Raw genomic sequence first — 19,987 nt, 5'->3', positions numbered from 1 at the left:
CAGCGGCTACCCAGACTTGAAGTATTAAAGGTTTGGTTTATATACCTGTCTCTGGAGAGTTCATTCCTCAGATGCTGAAGAACTCTAGGGTTGGGACCAAAATCACTTGCCAGACATGCAAGGCTGGAGGTGTGGGCTGGGCCGGCTGCATTACTGCTGCACAGCGAGGCCCCCTAGCTGCTCTCTGGCTGCTCTCTGGACGGGCACTGCATTGCAGAGTGGCCCGTGAATGCTCGTGTTCATCTAAATGCCCAGCTTTCCATGTGAGGCTGAAGAGTCTACCTTGGCCGCACACTTTAGCAGATATGTGAGGGCTTGTCAAGGGGGGCTCTGCTGAGGTTTCTGTAGGAAGCAGAGTCACGGGGGAGGCTGACACACGCTGCCTGGTGGGATGCACAGACGCAGGGTGCAGCCCTACCTTGAGAAGAGACATAAATGAATTCCTGGAGCGAAGGGGGGAAGGAAGCTACACTTCATGAGACAGCTGTCGACAAGCAGCTACGGGGTATTGAATGCAGAACTTCTGCTTCCATTCTGGGAAAGGCAGGGACAAGTTGTCAAGTGGAAAATCTATATGAGGCGGCATCTCCCGGAGCTTCACGTCAGAACCCGCAGGGGTAACTTCTAGCTTGAGGATTCATTCCGCCCAAAAGAATGACACAGTCACAGATGATGAGTGACCTCAGGACAGTTTTATGACCTTTGTACTTTTGCTGTTGATAGTGGATGCTTCCTAGGTATTTTTTGAATAAACTAGTGTTGATTAAGTACTTGTTGACATCCAAGAGGCTTGGCAATGGGGCATCTCCTATAAGGGGCTGGTTATGTTTTCTTAAGGTCTAGGTTAAAAGGCAATTCTTTCCTAAAGTTAGCCAGAAGCAGCATGTAGTTAGCATTTGACGGATATCTTAGAAATGACTGTAATGAGGGATAAAGGTGTTAGAAAATTGTATCAGTAAAAAATGTTTGGCGAGGTTGTGCATAGCACTTTTTGAGCCTCAGTTATTGTTGCCCAGGAAGGAGCCACACCCTTCCCTGGCATCACCACCTCCCTGGTTTCAGAGGTAACCTGGAGTAGCTTCTCTGTGGTACGGTTTGCTAATCTAATGTAGTTTGTTGTTGTTGCTGGTGGTGGTGGTGGTGTGTGTGTGTGTGTGTGTTGGGGGTGTGTGTGATGCATTAACAGAAAGGTCTGGAGGGCCTCCCCTGGTGGCACAGCGGTTGAGAGCTGGGCTGCGAAGCTGCCTGCAGCCTCTGCAGCACTGGTTCGATCCCCGGCCACTGGTGAGGGTCCCACATGGCGCGACAGACCTCTCCTGCCGCACCCCCTACTCCCCTCAGCAGTGTATTTCATCAGTCTGCCTGTTCTGTTCTCTGCTCTGGCTTTGGTGAATTCTCTCACCCTCCAGCGCTTCTTACTGTACCCAGTGCTTGCTTAAATAAATAAATAAATCTTTAAAACAAACAAACAAACAAAAACCAGGAAGGCCTGGAAGTGACTCCTCACAGACCCCAATATAGGTGAGTCTGTAAGGTATGAGAACTCAGGGAATGTTACATGTGAATCATTTAAGCCCAGTCCTGATGCCCAGTTTTCCTCCAGAATGTTGAGCACATGGCCAGACTGAATTCCAGAGCTGGCAGAGAAAGAGAGGAGCTGCAGATGACCTTCCCTGCCTGCTCACCGGGATGGCCAGTGACCAGTGTGGTTTGCATTTGTGCCGGGCAATGCACGCTTTCCCGCTCCCTCACTTACCGCTGTTGCTGCGTTTCCGTAGGTCGTACCCGCCTCCCGGCCCATCTGTTTCTTCAGGAACCTCCACCAGATCTGACGTCTTAGAGAAAAGAGAGGACAGCGTGGGGTGAGCAGTGTCCTTTCAGGGGAGCAACTGAAGGGAGATTTTGATGTCAGCAGAACTGAGGTGGCATTGCATGGCACTGTCTGAAGAATCCAGTCATTTCTGACTGGTCTGTTTGGCTAACTTCAGAGAAGCAGTCTGTTCCCTCTGGGGCACCGCCCCCCCCCCGCCCCCCAGGAGTCTGTGGAGGCTCGGGACTTGGAACAGGACAGATGCTCAGTGAGTGTTGAATGCATGCCTAGATGCACAGCTCCCAGGGAGGCTTCTTTCCAGAAGAAACATCAGACAGCAATCAGAATTCCTGCCTAGTCCCCTAACATTTTCAGTAAAATGGCAGCTCTTTCTATAGGCGAGTTTTAAATATGAACCACAGAACAAGATGCGCTGCTGAGAGATGTGTGACTTGAACACTGTTCCTGTTGCTACAAACATCAGTTGTCTTTGTTATGCTTATTCTGACTTAAAATTTTAGCTAAGAGAGTCACAGCCAGGTTAGAGCAATAATAACCACTCTCCAAGCAGCTTGCCTTTCTCCTTCACAACAATCTGAAGTCCAGAGAGAACAGTGACTCTACTCTAGGTCCCACCGTGGGTGGTAGAGCTGGGGTCCCCTCCCAGATGCTGTCTCATGCTTGGCAGCACTGTGCTGCTTTTAGGGGTGTGCTGGGGGCTCACAGGGGCAGTGAGGGCCTCTGAGCATCACATGGGCAGCTGGAGAGTGCCCCAGGTGGGAATATTGACACCACCAAAATCAGGGTTCAGCCCCAGCTGGTGGTTAAACATTTACCAGTTCACCATTGATTTCAAAAAGCCTCTTTCACAGGACCAGATGCTTCTATCTGTCTGGTTCCAGTCTCTGGAATTTGGGGGCCCTCTGGGGAAAGTCACATTTTTCAAACAATTAATTTATATCTTATCCGAGAGGAACAGATTAGCTTTCTTGAATCTCCTAGTCAGTTCCAGGGCACCTTAGCACCATCCTCCAGGGACTGATTTTAGTTACAAACAATTTAAGCTTTAAGATGTTTTTCAGTTTTTCTTATTTTCAGGGCAGATCAGAAAGAAAAAAAAAAGTCTCTAAGTAATTCATAGCCTGCTTCTTTCAAGCTTGCTCTTTCTGAACAAAAGTTGCTATTACTATGTTAATTTAATTTTATGAAATTGAAGAATATTCATAAACTAGCCAACCAACTCCCAGAAAGATTTTTTGAATTTGGATCCACTGACCTCCCCAAAGCAAGTCTTCCATGTTCTAGAACAGCTAAAAGCACATTAAAGGAGACAAAATGATTTGGAAGTAGTGCAGCCACTTTCTGGCATTGTAAAGCAAATGTGTCTGCAGCCCTGAAAGAAAATAAACCTGTAGGACAGAGCTTTGCTGAGGGGAGAGGTGGTAGCTTTCATTTTAGGACATAACGATACTGAAAGAATGGCACACAGCTAGAGTTCATTACCCCTTGACCCTACAGGAAGGAAGCAAAATCATGTTCAAACATGAATTGTTTCTATTTTCCTCAAGTTGGACTCTAGGGAAAGAGTGAAGTGACAGATACTTAAGTGCAATTTGATTTGCCTTTGTCTTCCTGCAACTCTCAGAACAACATCTTTAGAGAGCAAAATTGTAAGAAGAGTCCAAGAAATACTGATGGACCAGTGTCAGTGTTAGGATGCATAGAATGTGCACACCTTCTTGACAACAAAACAATGCTTTTTTAGCCCTGAAAGCAGTCTGTAGGGTTCCAACTTTGCTAGAAGCAAAGCTGCTTTAGACATGAAGACAAATGGGGCATCCTTAATTTGTCTTGCTGCTTCTTTGCATCAGTCAAAATTGTGGAGGCCAAAACATTCATTGCGTACAGTGGAAGATTTCTGAATGTCTCCTGTCGTGAGTTCAGGGAGCTCAGTAAGAGCTCAGTAACTGAGGAGCAGCGATTGAGTGAGATATAGACAGGTCAGAGCCACCTCCCAGGAGCCTCCTCTTTGCTCTTGCCTCTCTGAGCTAACTTCCACCTGCCCTTCCACCAATGCTGGTCTTAGACAGGCACATGAGATGCTTGTGCTGGTGTAGAATGAAGATCTCTTGGCTCTCACCAGAGACGTGAGAAATGTCCATTCAGTATACAGGTCAAGGATGACAAAGGTCACTCTGTATTTGTGTTTTTCTTTTGGATTTCTGGGTGCCATCCACAAAAAGCCTTGCCTGTCTGTGGGGATGGCTGCAGGCTTTGGGAGAAGCAATTCTGGAGAAAGCACCAATGGCCATCCTCACTCTCTGGAGGAAGGAGATGTAACTGGGTATGTGGGAATAGGAACACGGTTAGCATTCTTGAATCTGTGTTCTGAAGCTCAGGACTAGCCTGGAGGTATTGTTAAGAGCAGACTCAAAAGGAAATGGGTAACACTATCATTCCTTTATAATCTGGGTGAGAGAGAGGAAGGGTACTATTGATACATTCTGGGTTCTGAATTAAAGGACCTCATCACCAGTGAAGTTTAGTTTGCATACTTTGATTTTGCGCTGTCTACTGGTCTTCTAGAGGTTAGGACTGGATATATCAAGAGAGTTATCAGCTTAGAGATGAGACGGTGCTTTAACAAGAGGAATGTGGTAGAGGTAACCAGGGAGAGAATGGAGAACAAGAAGACAAAGCCAAAGCAGAGCCTTGGGAACACCCCAGCTTAGGGAGGGATGTGGAGTACACATCAGGGCAACAGGTTGACATAACGGAATGAAACTCTTAAGTGAGTAGGGGGTTTCCTGCAGAGCCTGTAAGACTCAGCCCCTGAGAGAGGGCCTTGGTTAAGGGTGGCTCTGGGAAATGCATGGCTCAGATAACACAATTGCCTGCCTAATGGCCTGCACCTTTGTTTAACTTCATAACAGCTGGAGTTCAAAGAAACCCATTTAAGGCCAAGATGTTTAATGAAAATATGACACTGATGACTTTCATTTCCTGATTATACTATTATACTCTCCAGTCCATACAGCCATAATGTATTTGCATATGCTATAAATCCTATCCACGTGCACTTTGCATTTTCATCACAATTAGTAGCATTTCTATCCTTTTCAGTAAATGAATTAATGTTATCACTGGAACAGACCATCTGAGCTGTACCCTCCTTAGGGAGTTTATCAGGAGCAGGTATCAAATATCACAAATGACACCCTCATTGCTGTGAAGCAATGTCTACAAAAGCCAAATATTTTCAATCCTGTGAAGCCTTCAGCACTCATATGACACAGCTATTATAATACCCTTAATACATATATATGTTCTTAATATAAATAGCATATGCAATATAAAAGTGTATTCTTTACAAAAATGCTGAACAGTGCCACCATCAGTATCTTTATTCTCCATGGGCTTGGCCTTGAGAAATAAGTTGTATATTCTAAGAAAAAGGAGGCAAGTCTTCTGTGTCTCCCACAGTGTTAGTAAACTGTAGGCACTTAATTCATGTCTGTTAACTGAAAAGAGAAAGAACTAACAGACATCAAATTTTTGCTCAGCAAGGAAAAAGAATATAAAATTAACTTTCATTTCTTTGCTCTTAGAAATTAGTGGGACACATGAAGAAGAGGACTTGCTGTGAATTTAAAGATGGCTTCTGGGATAACCATGTGGCAATAATCAGAAGACCCATGAGCCTACCTACTCACCTATGTGGCCTAAGCACTTACCCACAGACTCCCGTCACATTTATCTCATGCACTCACGCATAAGCAGTGAAGGAGCTGCTGGAGCTCAGCCCCTGAGGGCTCCTCCCAGGGGTATGCCCCATTCTTTTCACCCACAATCTACCCAAATCATTTGATGTTGAGAGCACTCAGTAGGGAAGACCATTTGGATGCTCATCTGTGACTTGTTTAGAAGTTCCCAGTCCAGCAAAAGCTGTGGCAGTACCTAGTAACGGGGTGCCAGCTACCACAATGGGCAACATCAACTGTAAAGTCCTCATCTGTTTGCAGGAGGGAGGGTGGTCTTCAGCATGAGCTACAGAGTTGTGTGGATCTAGGGGCATTCATAGAAATTCTGGTTAGGTCAGCGTGAGACAGATGGGGGTAGAAGGTTAGAGATGCATAAAACAGTCATATTTAATCAGGTACGACATAGGAGAGGTGCTTGGGAGGCTGAGTGTCCATGGAGAGAGGCCCAAGTCTCAGCTCAAGTGCCTCTGGGAAGGGGAGTTTTTCTGTGAATCCAAAGAGGTGTACCTTGTCTTAGAAAGGGTTGGGAAAATGTGAGAATGAACTGTACTCTTGAAATGGGATGTAGCTGGAGGGAGAACTGGACGCAGCTGGGTCTTCCCTGCTGCGAGAACCTTCTCTGTGTTGACTGACTGATATTTTTGTGGGATCTTGGTGGGAAGACAAGGGACGGAGCATATGGGGGAGAGTCAAGGAGCAGGAGACCAACAGCACAAACTCTGAGGAGGGAAGGAAGTAGTCCCTGGGTGGCAACAGAAAGTTAAGCTTTATAGGCCCAAAGAGTTGGGTTTTCCCCATGTGAGCTCCTTTCTCATGATCGGGGAGCCCTTCAAACTCCTGTGCCTAAGACCTGCCCTGCCCAGAATCTACCGTGGGTGAAACAAGGGAGGAAGAGGACAATTACAGAGGTTCTGTGAGGTGAATCAGAGCCACTGCCAGAGCTGCCTTTCTTTGTTCTCTGGGCCAGGGAGGTGCCGAAGCGGAGGGTCTCGTAGACAGGGTCCACCTTATTGCCACAGGCTGCAACAGAAAAAAAAGCTCATCTGAGAGAGAGGTTTCCTCAACTCCTGTCAGGAATGCAGCCAACCACCCAACACAGCTTCTAGTTGACAAGCCCCAAGAAACAGGTTCTGCACAGCAGTCCCGTGATCCCCAGGGAAATGGAGCTTTTTGTGGTCACACTTTTCTCCCAGATGTGTCCCCTATGACATGCTCCCATTTACCAGGTACACCCAAGGCCCCCAGCACTTAAACCAGAACTTATTGCTCCCAAATGCTTCCTGATTAATTCGTTTTCCTCTCTTGTCAATCAGCCTGGGAATGCAAGACCAAGGTTCTTTCCCAGACCAGCTTTCCTTCCCCCAGTACGAGGCTGAGTACCTGCTTGCTAAGGTATCCCTGCTGGAGGCAAAGCATTTGCAGTAGGATTCAGTGTTTTTGAAAAAAAATCTGACATTATCAGGCCTCATGAACTTCCAATGGAAAGCTTTCTGGTTTATAAATTTCTAGTTTAAAACTGCCCTCCCCAAAAGCAAAAAACAGATGTACAAATTTTCAGAGAGAGAGAGAAAAAAAAATAGAAGATATTGTCAAAGAAGAAATTCAAGTCAGAAATATCTATCAGGTAGTATTTTTTTGGTCCTCTTTAAAGAATAACTGATATTCACAGAGTTCCTGTCAAATACTGGTCTATAATTCATATTGACTTCTGACAACAATTATGAAAAGCAGCCACTGCTGTTCTCATTTTATAGGATCTGACAGGTCAAGTAACACATTCAGACACACAGTAGGTAGATGGGAAAGCTGGGCTTTGAGCCAGAACTGTAGAATGTTGTATTGCAAGCTCTTTCCAATCTACCAAGCAGCTCATGGGTGGCTGGATATCAGCAGCCTTTGGAAGTTGGTGTTTTTCAAGCTTCATCAGTGAGAGGATGAAAAAATTCCTGGAGAATTTGATCTAGCTTATATTTCCCTTCCAGTAAAATAGACAAATAATCATAATCAAGCAGCTACCACACAGATGCTTAAATGCACCCTACTGGTTTTGCAACCCTGGGTAAACAGTCACCATTAATGCTGACATTGTTGCTCAAAATCCTTCTCAACCCATCAATGTCCCTACTCACCAATGGGCATAACTTCTTTAATGCATCCAAACTGTTCATGAATTAGCAAGGGGGAGCTGTAGTAACGCCGAAACCCTTTTGGCTGGAAAGAGAATAAGAAAAGAGCTTAATGTCACTGATGTGATGGAAAGAACCACAGAAGAGCTCTGAAAATGAAACCCACTGCTTTCTCCAGAGACACTTCCTTGTCTCTTTTTTAATATGCTAACATGTCCCATAATTTAGCCCTGTGGCCCTACCCTTTTCTGTCCTGCTTCTCCTTCTGCAGACCGCAGTGATCTTCATTACCTCCCAGGACTATCTCCCAGAACTGGCATACATTATTTTATCAGTTTAATATTGTGGCTTATTAAAATCATGACAGGTCTGGCCAAGGGAAAAGAGACCTCAGAGGCAGGCCTAAAGATTCTTGTATTTCTGATGAGCTCTATTCCAGAATCCTTTGCTTTGTGTTCTAGTATCTGCTCTGTTTTTCTGACCTCTCACTCATGGTCTTTGCTCTGGCTTGTGGTAGTCAGCCTTGGTGCAGAACAGGTAAGTCAGAGGTTTGAGAGAATGGGACATTGTTAATCAGAGCAAGGACATGAATTCTCTAAGAAACTCCACTTACATTTATCCCAGTATTGGAAGGGAAAAGGGAACTTAATGGCCTGGCCCCTACTAGAATTCCAGAATCCATGCCAGCATTCCCAGCAGATGCTATCATCCCTTGAACACTGATAGTGATGCGGGGTGGGAGGAGGAACTCTCCCTAATCCTGGAGGCAGGTCTTTGGCTACATTATCTCTGTTAGGTTTGTGCCTAATGAAGACCTACTGATCCTGGGTCTTGTGCCTAGAGCCACAGAGTGGATAGAACCCCTCTTTTATAGGACAGAGCTTAAGTTTTTTGAAGATAGCTGTCACGCCCTAAATATTTCTTCTTTTAAACTTTTATTATGTGTTAATCTTTTCTTTTTTTTTTTAAAGATTATTTATTCATACAAGCACTGGGTACAGTCAGAAGCGTGGGAGGGTGAGAGAATTCACCAGAGCCAGAGCGGAGAGCAGAACAGGCAGAGTGACGAAGTACACTGCTGAGGGGAGCAGCGGTTGGCAGGAGAGGTCTGCGCGCCATGTGAGACCTTCGCCCAGTGGCTGGGGATCGAACTGGCGCTGCTGAGGCTGCGCGCAGCTTCGCAGCCCAGCACTCAACCACTTTGCCACCAGGGGAGTCCCCTAAATATTTCTATGGTAGAATTCTTGGTTCCTGACCAAACTACAAATCTTTTGCTGTCCTGGTTTCACCTGTCCTCAAAAGTGCTCTGGGTTGCTTTTCATCAAGGTATGATACCAATAATGAAGCTCACACTCTTGAGATGGTATGATCAGCACAGAAGGGTCAAGGGCCACCCTATGTTTCTTGCCTTGACCACCATGATCTGTTAAAGTGGTGTAGATTTTTATTATTTCCTTCACTTTTGGGAAAGTGGTTAATCTCTCTGCCATTATTGCTACCTGCTGAAACTGCCAACCAATTAAGCATTAGGGTGACCAACCACTCTTATTTTTCTGGGGCTGAGGGGTTTCTGGGATGGACAGTGGCCTTCCACTGTGAAACTGAGAAAGCTGAACCCAGGAGAAAATGGTCATCCTAATAAAGTCACTGAATGATTTTCATATGTGGGACATTCATCTCTTAGATTGACAAAGCTTCTCCTCTGCTCCATCATATTATTATTGATGAGAAAGTCAAGTTTACTGGCCAGGGATTCCAGGACTACCTTCCTGGAGTCCAGTTCTCAGGATGCTGTAAGGAGGGAGAGTTGATGGAGTTATTGCATCTGAGCTAAGCAAATGTCCTGTGCAGGGGCTCTGGGACCTCTCCTGGTATCAGTCCTTACCAGTTTGCCCATGCACCGCTGGGGTGCCAGGCCATCCATGCACTTGTGGTGGATGCTCATCTTACAGGCTTTGCAGCGCAGTCCATGCTTAGCAGTTGTTCCTGACAGACACAGAGTAAGTTTTGGTTAAAATAAAACCTATTACTTTCTAGTGACCAGTATGAAATCACTGAAGATGTAATTGCTTCCATAACTTGGGTAATTTTTTTCTATGATTAAAAAAATATTTATTTTATTTATTTATGCATGCAAAATTTGGAGTGTATGCCAGAGGTGTGGGGGGTGAGAGGATTCACCAGAGACAGAGTGGGGAGCAGAACAGGTGGATCTACTGAAATACACTGCTGAGGGGAGCAGCAGGTGAGACAGGAGAGGTCTGCTGTGTCATATGGGTCAGCTCCCTGCTGGGGATCGAACTCATGCTGCAGTGGCTGGAGATGGCTTGATAACACTGAGATTTAACCCCTGTGCCACCAGGGAGGCCCCTGCATGATATTTTCAAAATGTACAAAATGTTATGGTAGATTCCCTCACATATTCCCATTATTTTCTACCTAAGATATGAGCTCTGGTTTCCCTCAGTCTTATTCATTACTCCAAGAATAACCTCAACCTTCTTTCCTTTCTTTGTTTTCTCAATTCAAGGCAGTAAATTCTTTTTCTTTGTTCTTTATTTCCTGCATGTGCTTCTGTATATCTGCCTGTGATGTCTTACTGAGTACAAGTCCTGGATTTTGCCCATTGTTACCTGACTTGTAATCACAGTCTGAACTGTTGGAAAAACTCTCAGGGGAGTGACCAATAAAGGAGGGACATCACAGTCTGTGTGTGAGTAGGGAGGATGATGGGTAAAAGTCAGAGGCGGTCTTACCTAGTTTCACTCTTTCAACTGCTTTACCCAATCATTTTTTTTCTTCTTCATTATTTGGATTGTTCAACTTACATGAAGATGCAGTTGGAGATAATTAAATGATGAAAAGTAGGAGTACAAGAATCTGACATTCAGTTGGAGAAAGCAATAGCTAAACTTTTGACTGGTCAAAGACCTGAAAACCTTTCAGGAGGTATTACTTAAAAATCTCCTCCAAGAAGGCATTATTTAACACAAAGTATGTTTGCTGTTATAACTACAGAAAGTCAAAGTGACATATAAACACACCATAAATTATTGGCTATGTGTGCTGGATCATAAATGCTAGTTAGAAAGTCTATTTCTTTTGGAAAATAACCACTTAGCTGAAAGACTACAATGCTTTCAAAAGACTGGAGCTTGAAAGCAATCACTTATTTTTCATTTTCAAATTAGAGTATGCTCTTTGTACCCTCAGTGAGAACGTAAGCAAAGCTTCAAAGAAGAAAGCTATTTCATTGTGTACTGGACTCTAAAATAGCAGCATTAGATTTTAAGGTATGTTTTCCTTCAGACCCGAATACCATAACTTTGATTTTTCCTTGTCTTTTCTAATATACTTTGCTATATTGTATGAGTCAGACCACCAGCAATTATTTGGTTTTAGGTGTTCCAATTTCTGCTGTGGAATAACAAAAGTGATTGAAGAGGAAAACTTATATTCTAAGGCTTAGAGAATAGCTCAAAGGAATAATTCACATCACAGTAGTGGCATTAGTTTACTGTAGCATGGTATGTAGATGCTATGGCCCCACTTGTTATACTACTAGTAACCTCTATCACAAAGGCATTAATGAATATAATTTTATGTCTCAGTAGAATGGAAAAGCATGGTTTGAAATTCAATTTGGTCAAATGCTGGCTGTTTAAACAAGAAAATTACTAACATTGCTAGGAATCTCAGTTGTTTCATCATCTTTTGGAATAGTTTTACCTACTCTGCAATAATAATAATGTCATAATGTGCAAAAACGCTTTCATGTATTTTCATTTTTAAAAAATTTAATATGTATTTTACATCATTCTTCCTTTTTGTACAATGCATGCTTTCTCCTCTCAGGTGTAGTCCCCATAAAATTCCCACCACCAATTCACCTGTGCACCATCACCATGGTCCCTTTTGTAAGAACACATTCCCTTCTTGTTTTAATCGCTCTTACCCCCCCTGCAGTGTCTCTGATTAATAGTTGTCTATTAATTTTGTTTTTTAATTTATTATAATTATTTTCTTCCCGGTGCCTTATTTGGTTTCTCTGCATTCCTCCTATAAGTGAAACCATCTGATATTTTTCATTTTCCATCTGGCTTATTTTACTGAGCATAATCCCTTCCAGCTCCACCCATGTTGCTGCGAATAGCATGAGTTTATCTTTTTTTGATTGCTGAATAGTATTCCATTGTGTATATATCCCACATCTTCTTAATCCAGTCATCTATTTTTAGGTAGTTGGGTTGTTTCCACATCTTATCCATTGTAAACAGTGCTGCAATAAGCATAGGGGTGCAGATATCCTTTTGAATTAATGTTTTTGTGTCCTTTGGGTAGATTCCCAGGAGTGGAATTGCTGGGTCATATGGAAGCTCCATTTTTAGTAGCTTGGGAACCTCCACACAGCTTTCCATAGTGGTTGAGCCAGTTTTGTGTTTGCATTCTTGGAAACATAAAGATGTTTCAGAGAATTTGAGTAAATACGGCTAGTCTCCCACTTAATCCCAAAGCCCAACTAAAATTATAGTCTAAGAATGAAAAAATATATAAACCCCAAATAAGAAGGTCACTGGGAGGATCAAGAAGGGATACACTAATATTCTTTTTGAAGATAGAAAATCACTACAGGTATTGTAAGAAATTTAATAAAGATTGATTTCCCAATATCATTTTGGAAACTAAAAGGCTAGAGCATTTCAAAAACTGTTATATTTCAAAATTCTGACAGAAAATAATTTCCAACCCAGAATTTTATATCCAGCCAAATTAATACAAGTATTAATAAACACATTACTACAAGTATTTATAAACACATATTCATAAACACATATTCATATTTTCAAGGTTTTACAATGATTACTTTCCATATACCCTTAGAAATCTCCTGAAGAATGTATGTTTGAAAGATAAGGAAATAAATCAAGAAAGAGAAATTAGTAGATCCAATGTATAACAGGACAACACAGAGGAAAAGTAAATGATTGCACATATCACAAGTCTGCAATAGTCCCAGACTGGAGCTATAAGATAAAGTAAGGCAAAAAAAAAAAAAAAAAAAAAAAGTAAGGCAGTAGACTTGTAAAGAAAATAAACCTTAAAAGTTCAGTGGTGCTTTTGAGGTTTGGATATTAAAATAGATATGACATTTGACAGATATATGGGAGAGTATGAAAAAGTAACGATAGGTACATTAAAAAGTTAAGAAAGTGAAAAAAAGGCAGTTTCTAATTTGAGAAAATAAAAAATTTGTATAAGGAAAGAAATGTAATGATAACACAATACTTGAGTTAGAAGTTAGCATTAGTCAAACTTGTCTATAAATTGGTCATCTAGTGAACACAATTTATAACTACTTGAGAAAACAAGGGGAAGGGAGTAAATATAATTATAGAACTCTCTGAGGAAGGTGAGGGCAAGGAAGAAGGGAACAGGGAGGGGGTGCTAGAGGAGTTAGAGCTGAATCCTCATTTCCTATAGCAGGAAGCCAATAGATGTTTGGTTGCTCAAATTGTGGCAGAAGCACAGAATTTAGAAATATTGAAATAAATGTCTGAAGAAACAAGATAAAGGTGGTTGCATTTCAGAAGTGAGTCTGGGGTACAGGATGAGATAGATTTCATTGTATTATTTTCAATGCTATCAGTACCATCTTCAAACTGTTCTCAATTCTACTGTGATGAAAACAAATTAAAAAAGGAAGTTAGAAACTGCATTAAGTTAGCTCCTTGGAATGATGTGTTCCTTGATGTATGAAGATATTGGGAAAACATGGGGTCAACTCATCACATAAGCCTTCCATTCATGCCTGGGATTTGAAATTCTGGGATAAATCTAGGATAGTTTTATTAGTTACAGGTGAAAATTATTAGGATATTATGATATTTAAATGAAGTTTGGAATGGATCATTACAAGCCCACATAACACTGTTTAACTGTCTTACAGTGGACTATTTTATATACATGATATATATATATATCATTTACCACTATGGATAGGTGAACCATCTATAGAAAACCAAGTATTGAAACCCCAGTGAATGAGGAAGTCTGTATTGATGTTGAGAGAATATATTAAAAGGTTTTTCTCTGTCTAGGTAGCCAAATCAACTACATTGGGTGACAGGCTCCTTTTTTATTTTAAAATGAATTTGATATCATATATCCACAAAATAACAAACCAGACTCATTTTGATAGGATTTTGCCATCATGACATTGCTTATCCAAATTCATGTAATATCAAAGTTAAAAATAAGACAGAATAAAGCAATGGTTTACAATTGAGGTCAGTTACCTATAGAAATAACATGGAGAGTGAGTAAAAATATACTTGTATAAGACAAAATCTACAATCATAATATTTAAACCAGCAATGAACAATGATTTATAATTGTTACTAATAATTAGTTTGCTTCCAGATTTGTACAACCATAGAATTATTTACAATTTATTTTGATTAACATTAACATAAATTAGATGCTAAAAGACTGCTTACTATGACTTGTGCAAAAACTTAAAAAATTCTAGAACTGTAAGTATTTCTTGGAACACATATAAGATCTATAAATGATTCAAAGGTAAATACAGGTAAGAGACTCAAAGACTTTTCAGACTATTTTTATTGGTTTAGCTACTAGACTGGCCTCAACCTCCACCTGAACAGGTCATGTCTGCATCAAAAAGAGAGAGAGCCTAGAGAGGGTGAAAAGCCCTTGTCACAGAAAGGACTCAAAACCAGAAAGATGAAAGCAAAGCAAAGGGAATTTTTCAATGTCTGGGCAGACCACAATCATTTAGGGGCTAGAAACTATGCAATCTAAGTTAAAATATGTAATCTGTAAGGATTACAGAGTTTTAAACTAAAGGCTGTAACAAAACCTCTGCTGGATAATAAACTCAGGCATTATAATGCAGCCAGCATTATTCATGAGCCCTTTACCCTTGGATATACACCAACATAATGAATAAAGCAGAATTACGTGGGAATCAGTTAAGAAGCCCTACATGATAGGACCCCTGCCTACTTTCCTTGCTTCATTTTCACCTTGCACCAGCTTGCTGTCTCCTTAGCATTCCAGGTCATTTGTGGTACCTGGCAATGTTGGTTGAATCATAGCTGAGGGAAGTTGCAAACACTGCCTCCTCTGTCTTTCTTGTTCATCTTCTTGAAGCCTTTAAAAGCCTTTTTCAAAGGTCCCTGTACACACATCCTCCTTCCTTTCACAATGATGGGACCTGCCACTTTCCAGTATTCCCTCATTGTTCCCAGAAGACCTTTCCAAATAGGCCTTTGAAATGCACGGTAGTTTATTTGACTTGGAACCTGTACAGCTAGGAAAGTGCTTAATACAAAGTAACACAAAGTACATTACTGTCTCTGGAATGATCAGCTGGCACAAACCTGGCCTGGAGAAGTGCAAAGAGTGCTGTGGTCTACTCCACTAATGCTGTGAAAAGAGCTAGTTTTCTCCTTGTGCCTTCTCACGCCTGGGGGCTTGTGTGACAACTGGGCCCTAGCTTGCCTGCTGATCTTTTCTAAATGGGCTCCTACTTTACAGGTCTTTCTTTTCATACCAGTGTTCCAATGTCACTGCATCCTTGTCTAGTGGGGCCCAGAACTCTTCAAATTTCTGAGTGACCCTATAGCTAGGCCAGATATTATCCCAAGAAATGTCTGCCTATCCTAGGAAGCCATGGGAAAGCTGATTGTGGAAATCAGTCTCTCAGTCTCTGACTGGCTCTTCATACCCTTCTTAAAGCAGATGTTTACATCTGGATCAGAATCAAGTTTACAGTGCCCCTTAACTATTGTGATTTTGCTTGCGGACTCCTCACAGCCAATATCTTACACTGGCCTCTGCTTCCTCCTCCTTATGAGTCCCCATCATGTCTCCCCAGATGAGCTATTACAGCTTCTGTTTATTCTGAGCTGCACACAGACAGATGCCTTGAATTTCCATTATTGCATTTACCTCATATATATAACTCAGAAGTGCCTGCCACACAATACCTAAACATACCTAATTATAGGAGTGCATAAGAATAACATTTATCCATGATTTCATGTACTGATGCAATGAAAAAAAACAACTGACTTCATACATATAAATGATGACCTGAATGATTACACGTGGAATTTGATTTCTGGGAAAGTAATGCATAAATTCTGTATCTTCAGTCCCTTATTAAAAACCTGTGGCTTTAAAACCTAAGCAATCAGAATAATTTACAGAAGTCAGTGACATTCCATAATGGAATTAAAAATAATACATATAGAACACAGAATGTATTTCCATCACTTTTTTTAAAGTTGTTTCCAAAAATTGTTTGGATTTATTTTTTGGGGGTTGGGATGTATTTCTTTTCTTATATATATATATATATATATATATATATAGTTTATTTTTTTAATTTTATTTTTTTTACATCATTTTTCGTTTTTGAATGATACATGCATTTTCATCTTGGTTATATTCCCCACAGTTCCCACCCCCCTTATTTTGGCCCTAATCCCTCCTTCTCTCCTCCCCTCCCCCCAGTATGTGACTCTGGCTTGTTGATTTTACCAGAAAGAAAAAGAAAAATACCGGATGGTCTTATTCATAGCAGGAATTTAGAAAACCTAAATAAGGGACCAGGAAAAAGACTAATTATAATAAAGTAAAAATCAAAATCAACAAGCAACTATAATCCATCACTTTTATACACTTCCCTTTGGTGCCAAGTAATGATGTGGAGACAATTTCTAAGATTCTGAAGCCACATGAAGTCAGCCAAACCAAATGGCATTATAGGATGATTTTGTCCCCTTCTTATGTGAATAAAGAATGATTTGAAAGAAAAACAAATGGAAGGAAAAATGAGTAGAACTAATATTGAAGGAGATTGTCAGTGGATATACAAACACACAGATACATACAGAAACACGCCAAAGCCAGAAACTTGATTCCATCCCCTGATTCTATGGGAAAGAAAGGAAGCGGGAATGAATTAAAAATTACTGGGCTCTTATGTACCATGTTATAACATTCCCTAGATGTTCTTCATTTTATTAATGTTACCTGTTAGATGCAAAACATTATTTTAACTGGAGGAGGCAGGGTTAACTGGTAACTTCACTGGAAAAGAATGTGCAAATGTTGAGCTGGGGTAAGTAAGTAACCCATTAAGCAGTGGGAGTTCAATACTGGGATGTTTTTTCTCCTGTTTGTATTTCTATGGCCATGTGAGGTGGGAACTTTTGTTTCATCCATTTTGCAAATAGTGAACTGAGGTCTAGGGGTGTGCAGCTGGTGAGGACAGAAGCAGGACTGGGGACCAGGTCTTCATGACTTGGAAGCCAGCTCTCTTCCCTTGCCCTTCTTGCCGTCTGCCAGCCATTGGCACACTGGCAAATCTCTACTCCAATGTGGTTTAGATTTCTTCCAATGAAAATGAAAGGGTAAAATTAGAAAGGTATTATTCATGGTCTGCTCAGATTTGGCTGTCTATGATCATGATCACGTAGAAGTAGAGGTATGTACCCACAGTCAGTGAAGATGGGGTTGGAGAGTTGGGAAGGAGCAAGAAATTTCTAGGCATCACATGTTTTCCTGAAAGACCCTGGGTCTGTGACTGTCCTACACCCTCTTTGGAAGATGCATTCTGATCACATGTGTGATGTGGTACACATGGGTTTTCAGAGTTGACAATGTGAGCAGGAATTTTTAGGAGGAGTTTGCCAGTGTGGAGATACAGGTGAAATAACACACACGTGTAAGGGATTACAGGCTCTGCTGCTGTAGCCCTTGTGCGGCCCTTGAAAACTTGCGGAAAGAAAGTGTGGGAAGTGGGAATCTTCCCACTGCAGAGTCTGTTGCCAAGACCTTCAAGCTGGTGATTACTCACACGATCAATAATGCATTAGCAGTCAAGGCTGCAAGTGCATTAGCCAACATAAGCATACACTGCTGTTCTATTTTTGATATGTACTTATTCGGGGACTTTTTTTTTTGTTTTGAAAGTAACATTGATGTCATAAATGACTTTAATAAAATCGGTGTTCTCATATTGGTTGATTCTTTTAAAAGGAAGAATAGAGCCAGGGTAGAGAAGTACAAAGGTATGGATATGAGAGCATAGAAGCAGGACAGCTGTTTTATAACTTATTAAAACTTTCATGCATATATTGTATTATATTTGTATGTTCACATCTGGATATGTTTTTATGTACATGCATGTATCCCATAAAGACATCATGGCGGGGTAGAAAAAGTTGATGCTGGGGCATCAAAAGGTTCAGACATGAGTCCTTAGCTCTGAGACCTTGGACAAGACACTTGATCTTGGAGCCTCAGTCTTCCCATCTGAGAAAAGGTGTCATGAGCACAAAGTGGGAAAAGCAAGGGGCTCTTTCCTTGGTAAGTGTAATTCAACATGCAAAATGTGCAGTGACATGGCCAGGCAGAGCATAATCTGCAGCTCTGAATAGTGACTTTCCCTGAGGTCAAGATTTCCAGATTTCTTTATGTTGATCTGGTCATTCCAAACTGAGGAATGGATAAGGCATAACACAGAGCACAGTCTGCTTGTATTATTTTATTCTCCTGCATGTACCACACCCAGGTCCCTCTCTTGCTTCTCAATTTACAAACAAATAATATTCTCTTTTTGAACACAAATATGGCATAAAACATGAAAGGAATGTATCATTTCTAGAATTCATTCCTTAGTTCTTCTATAGATATCTATAGATATTTTAATTAATATTTAAATACATAGAATAATGTATAATGATTACATTTTATTTACGTATTAATGTGATGAGTTAGCTGTTTAAGGACCACTAACAACCTAAGGCAAACCAAATTGCTGAAAGTTTTGAGTCATGGCCAAATAAAGAGAGGTAGACTAATTTTCTGAAACATGGGTTAACTGTTAATGTGCATGAAATTAGACCAGGGCCAGAGAAAGTTTTCTGTGCAGAGCAAGAGAGTAAATATTTTGGGCTCTTTGCTCCTCATTCACTCTGATCAACTCTGCATTGGCTACCTGGTTATTCCTGCACACCAGGCCTGCTCCTTCCATAGGTTCTGCTCTAGTTGTTCTCTTCACTTGGATTGCTCTTTCCCCAGCATACGGTTCTCTCACTGTATCTAAGCTCTGCTCAGATCTCATCTCTCAGCATTGCTTACTCTTAGCACCTCAAGTGAAACTGCAACCTACCCATTGCCTCTGTACTCATTTCTTTCTTTTTGATTCCATTGTTTATATTTCCCTATCAATAATCATAGAAAATCCATCCATCTGTCCATCCATCCATCCATCCATCCATCCATCCATCCATCCATCATCTTGCCAACTAAAATATCACCTCCACAAGGGCAAAGATCTTTGCCTGCCTTGTACATAGATGCATCCCCAAGTCCTCAGAACACATGAATAATTTTGACTGAATCCCTACTTGAGTTTGAAAGAAGATAAGGATGGCTGATGTTACTAATACCCAGCATGCTCTTATTAAATAAGAAAAGAAAAATATGTGTTGAAATAATGCCAATTTTCTTCAAATAGTTCTGCAAATTTACCAGAATTCCAGTTCAAATCTCAATGGGACTTGGGTGGGGGACTTCACAAAATGATTCTAAAATTAATCTTGAGAGTAAATGCTTGAGAATAACAAAACATTTTGGAAAAAGAATACATTACAACCCAAAATAAAATTAAACCATGGGGTTATTGATGCTAGGCAATTAAAATAACCAATAAAGTGAATTGAAAACATAAAAATATGCTTAAGTATCTTTAAGATTTTATGGCAACCTGGATGGAACTGGAGGGGATTATGCTAAGCAAGATAAGTAACTCAGGAGGAAAAAGACAAATACCAGATGGCTTCATCTATATGTGGAATATAGAGAAACAAAATATAAAGCCAAATAAGACCATGCCAATAATAAGCCCTATAAATCTGTAAAATTGAGGCTACCAGAGAGGGAGGGAGGGAAAGGAGCAGAATGGGGAAGGAGCACAGTAGACTATGGTTGAGGGCAGGGGTGCCATGGTGGTAGGTGTGGTGTGCTAACATACACCTGAAGGGTGTGACCCTATACCTCAAAATCATGTACAGTGTTGTCAATCAGTGTTATTTTAATTAAAAAAAATTAAAAGAATTTAATGTTTTATAAAAGCAACTTTCAAATTAGCAGTAAAAAATGAATTATTCAACAAATGTTGGTGAATCATTTGTTAAATTACTTTGGGGAAATGCCAGGTATATGATTGGTGGCATATTCTGAAATAGTTTATA

General features: G+C 41.0%; 1 protein-coding gene across 2 annotated transcripts in view; it reads right to left on the bottom strand.

Moving 5' to 3' along the window:
• STAC (SH3 and cysteine rich domain) overlaps positions 1 to 19,987 on the bottom strand; it is a 106,915-nt gene that overhangs the window by 32,765 nt on the left and 54,163 nt on the right. For both annotated transcript variants that reach the window (XM_037526158.1, XM_037526168.2), the window contains exons 3-6: positions 9,583 to 9,683; positions 7,701 to 7,782; positions 6,476 to 6,591; positions 1,757 to 1,835 (exon numbers count right to left, since the gene is read on the bottom strand). In XM_037526158.1, coding sequence (XP_037382055.1) covers positions 1,757 to 1,835; positions 6,476 to 6,591; positions 7,701 to 7,782; positions 9,583 to 9,683 — 378 coding nt within the window. The remainder of the gene's footprint in view (positions 1 to 1,756; positions 1,836 to 6,475; positions 6,592 to 7,700; positions 7,783 to 9,582; positions 9,684 to 19,987) is intronic.

The sequence above is a fragment of the Talpa occidentalis genome, unplaced genomic scaffold (genome assembly GCF_014898055.3).
Source record: "Talpa occidentalis isolate TD23 unplaced genomic scaffold, MPIMG_talOcc4v2.1 talOcc4.10, whole genome shotgun sequence".
NCBI lineage: Eukaryota > Metazoa > Chordata > Mammalia > Eulipotyphla > Talpidae > Talpa > Talpa occidentalis.
The sequence above is the reverse complement of the archived record's forward strand: the minus strand, read 5'-3'. Positions and strand labels throughout refer to the sequence as shown.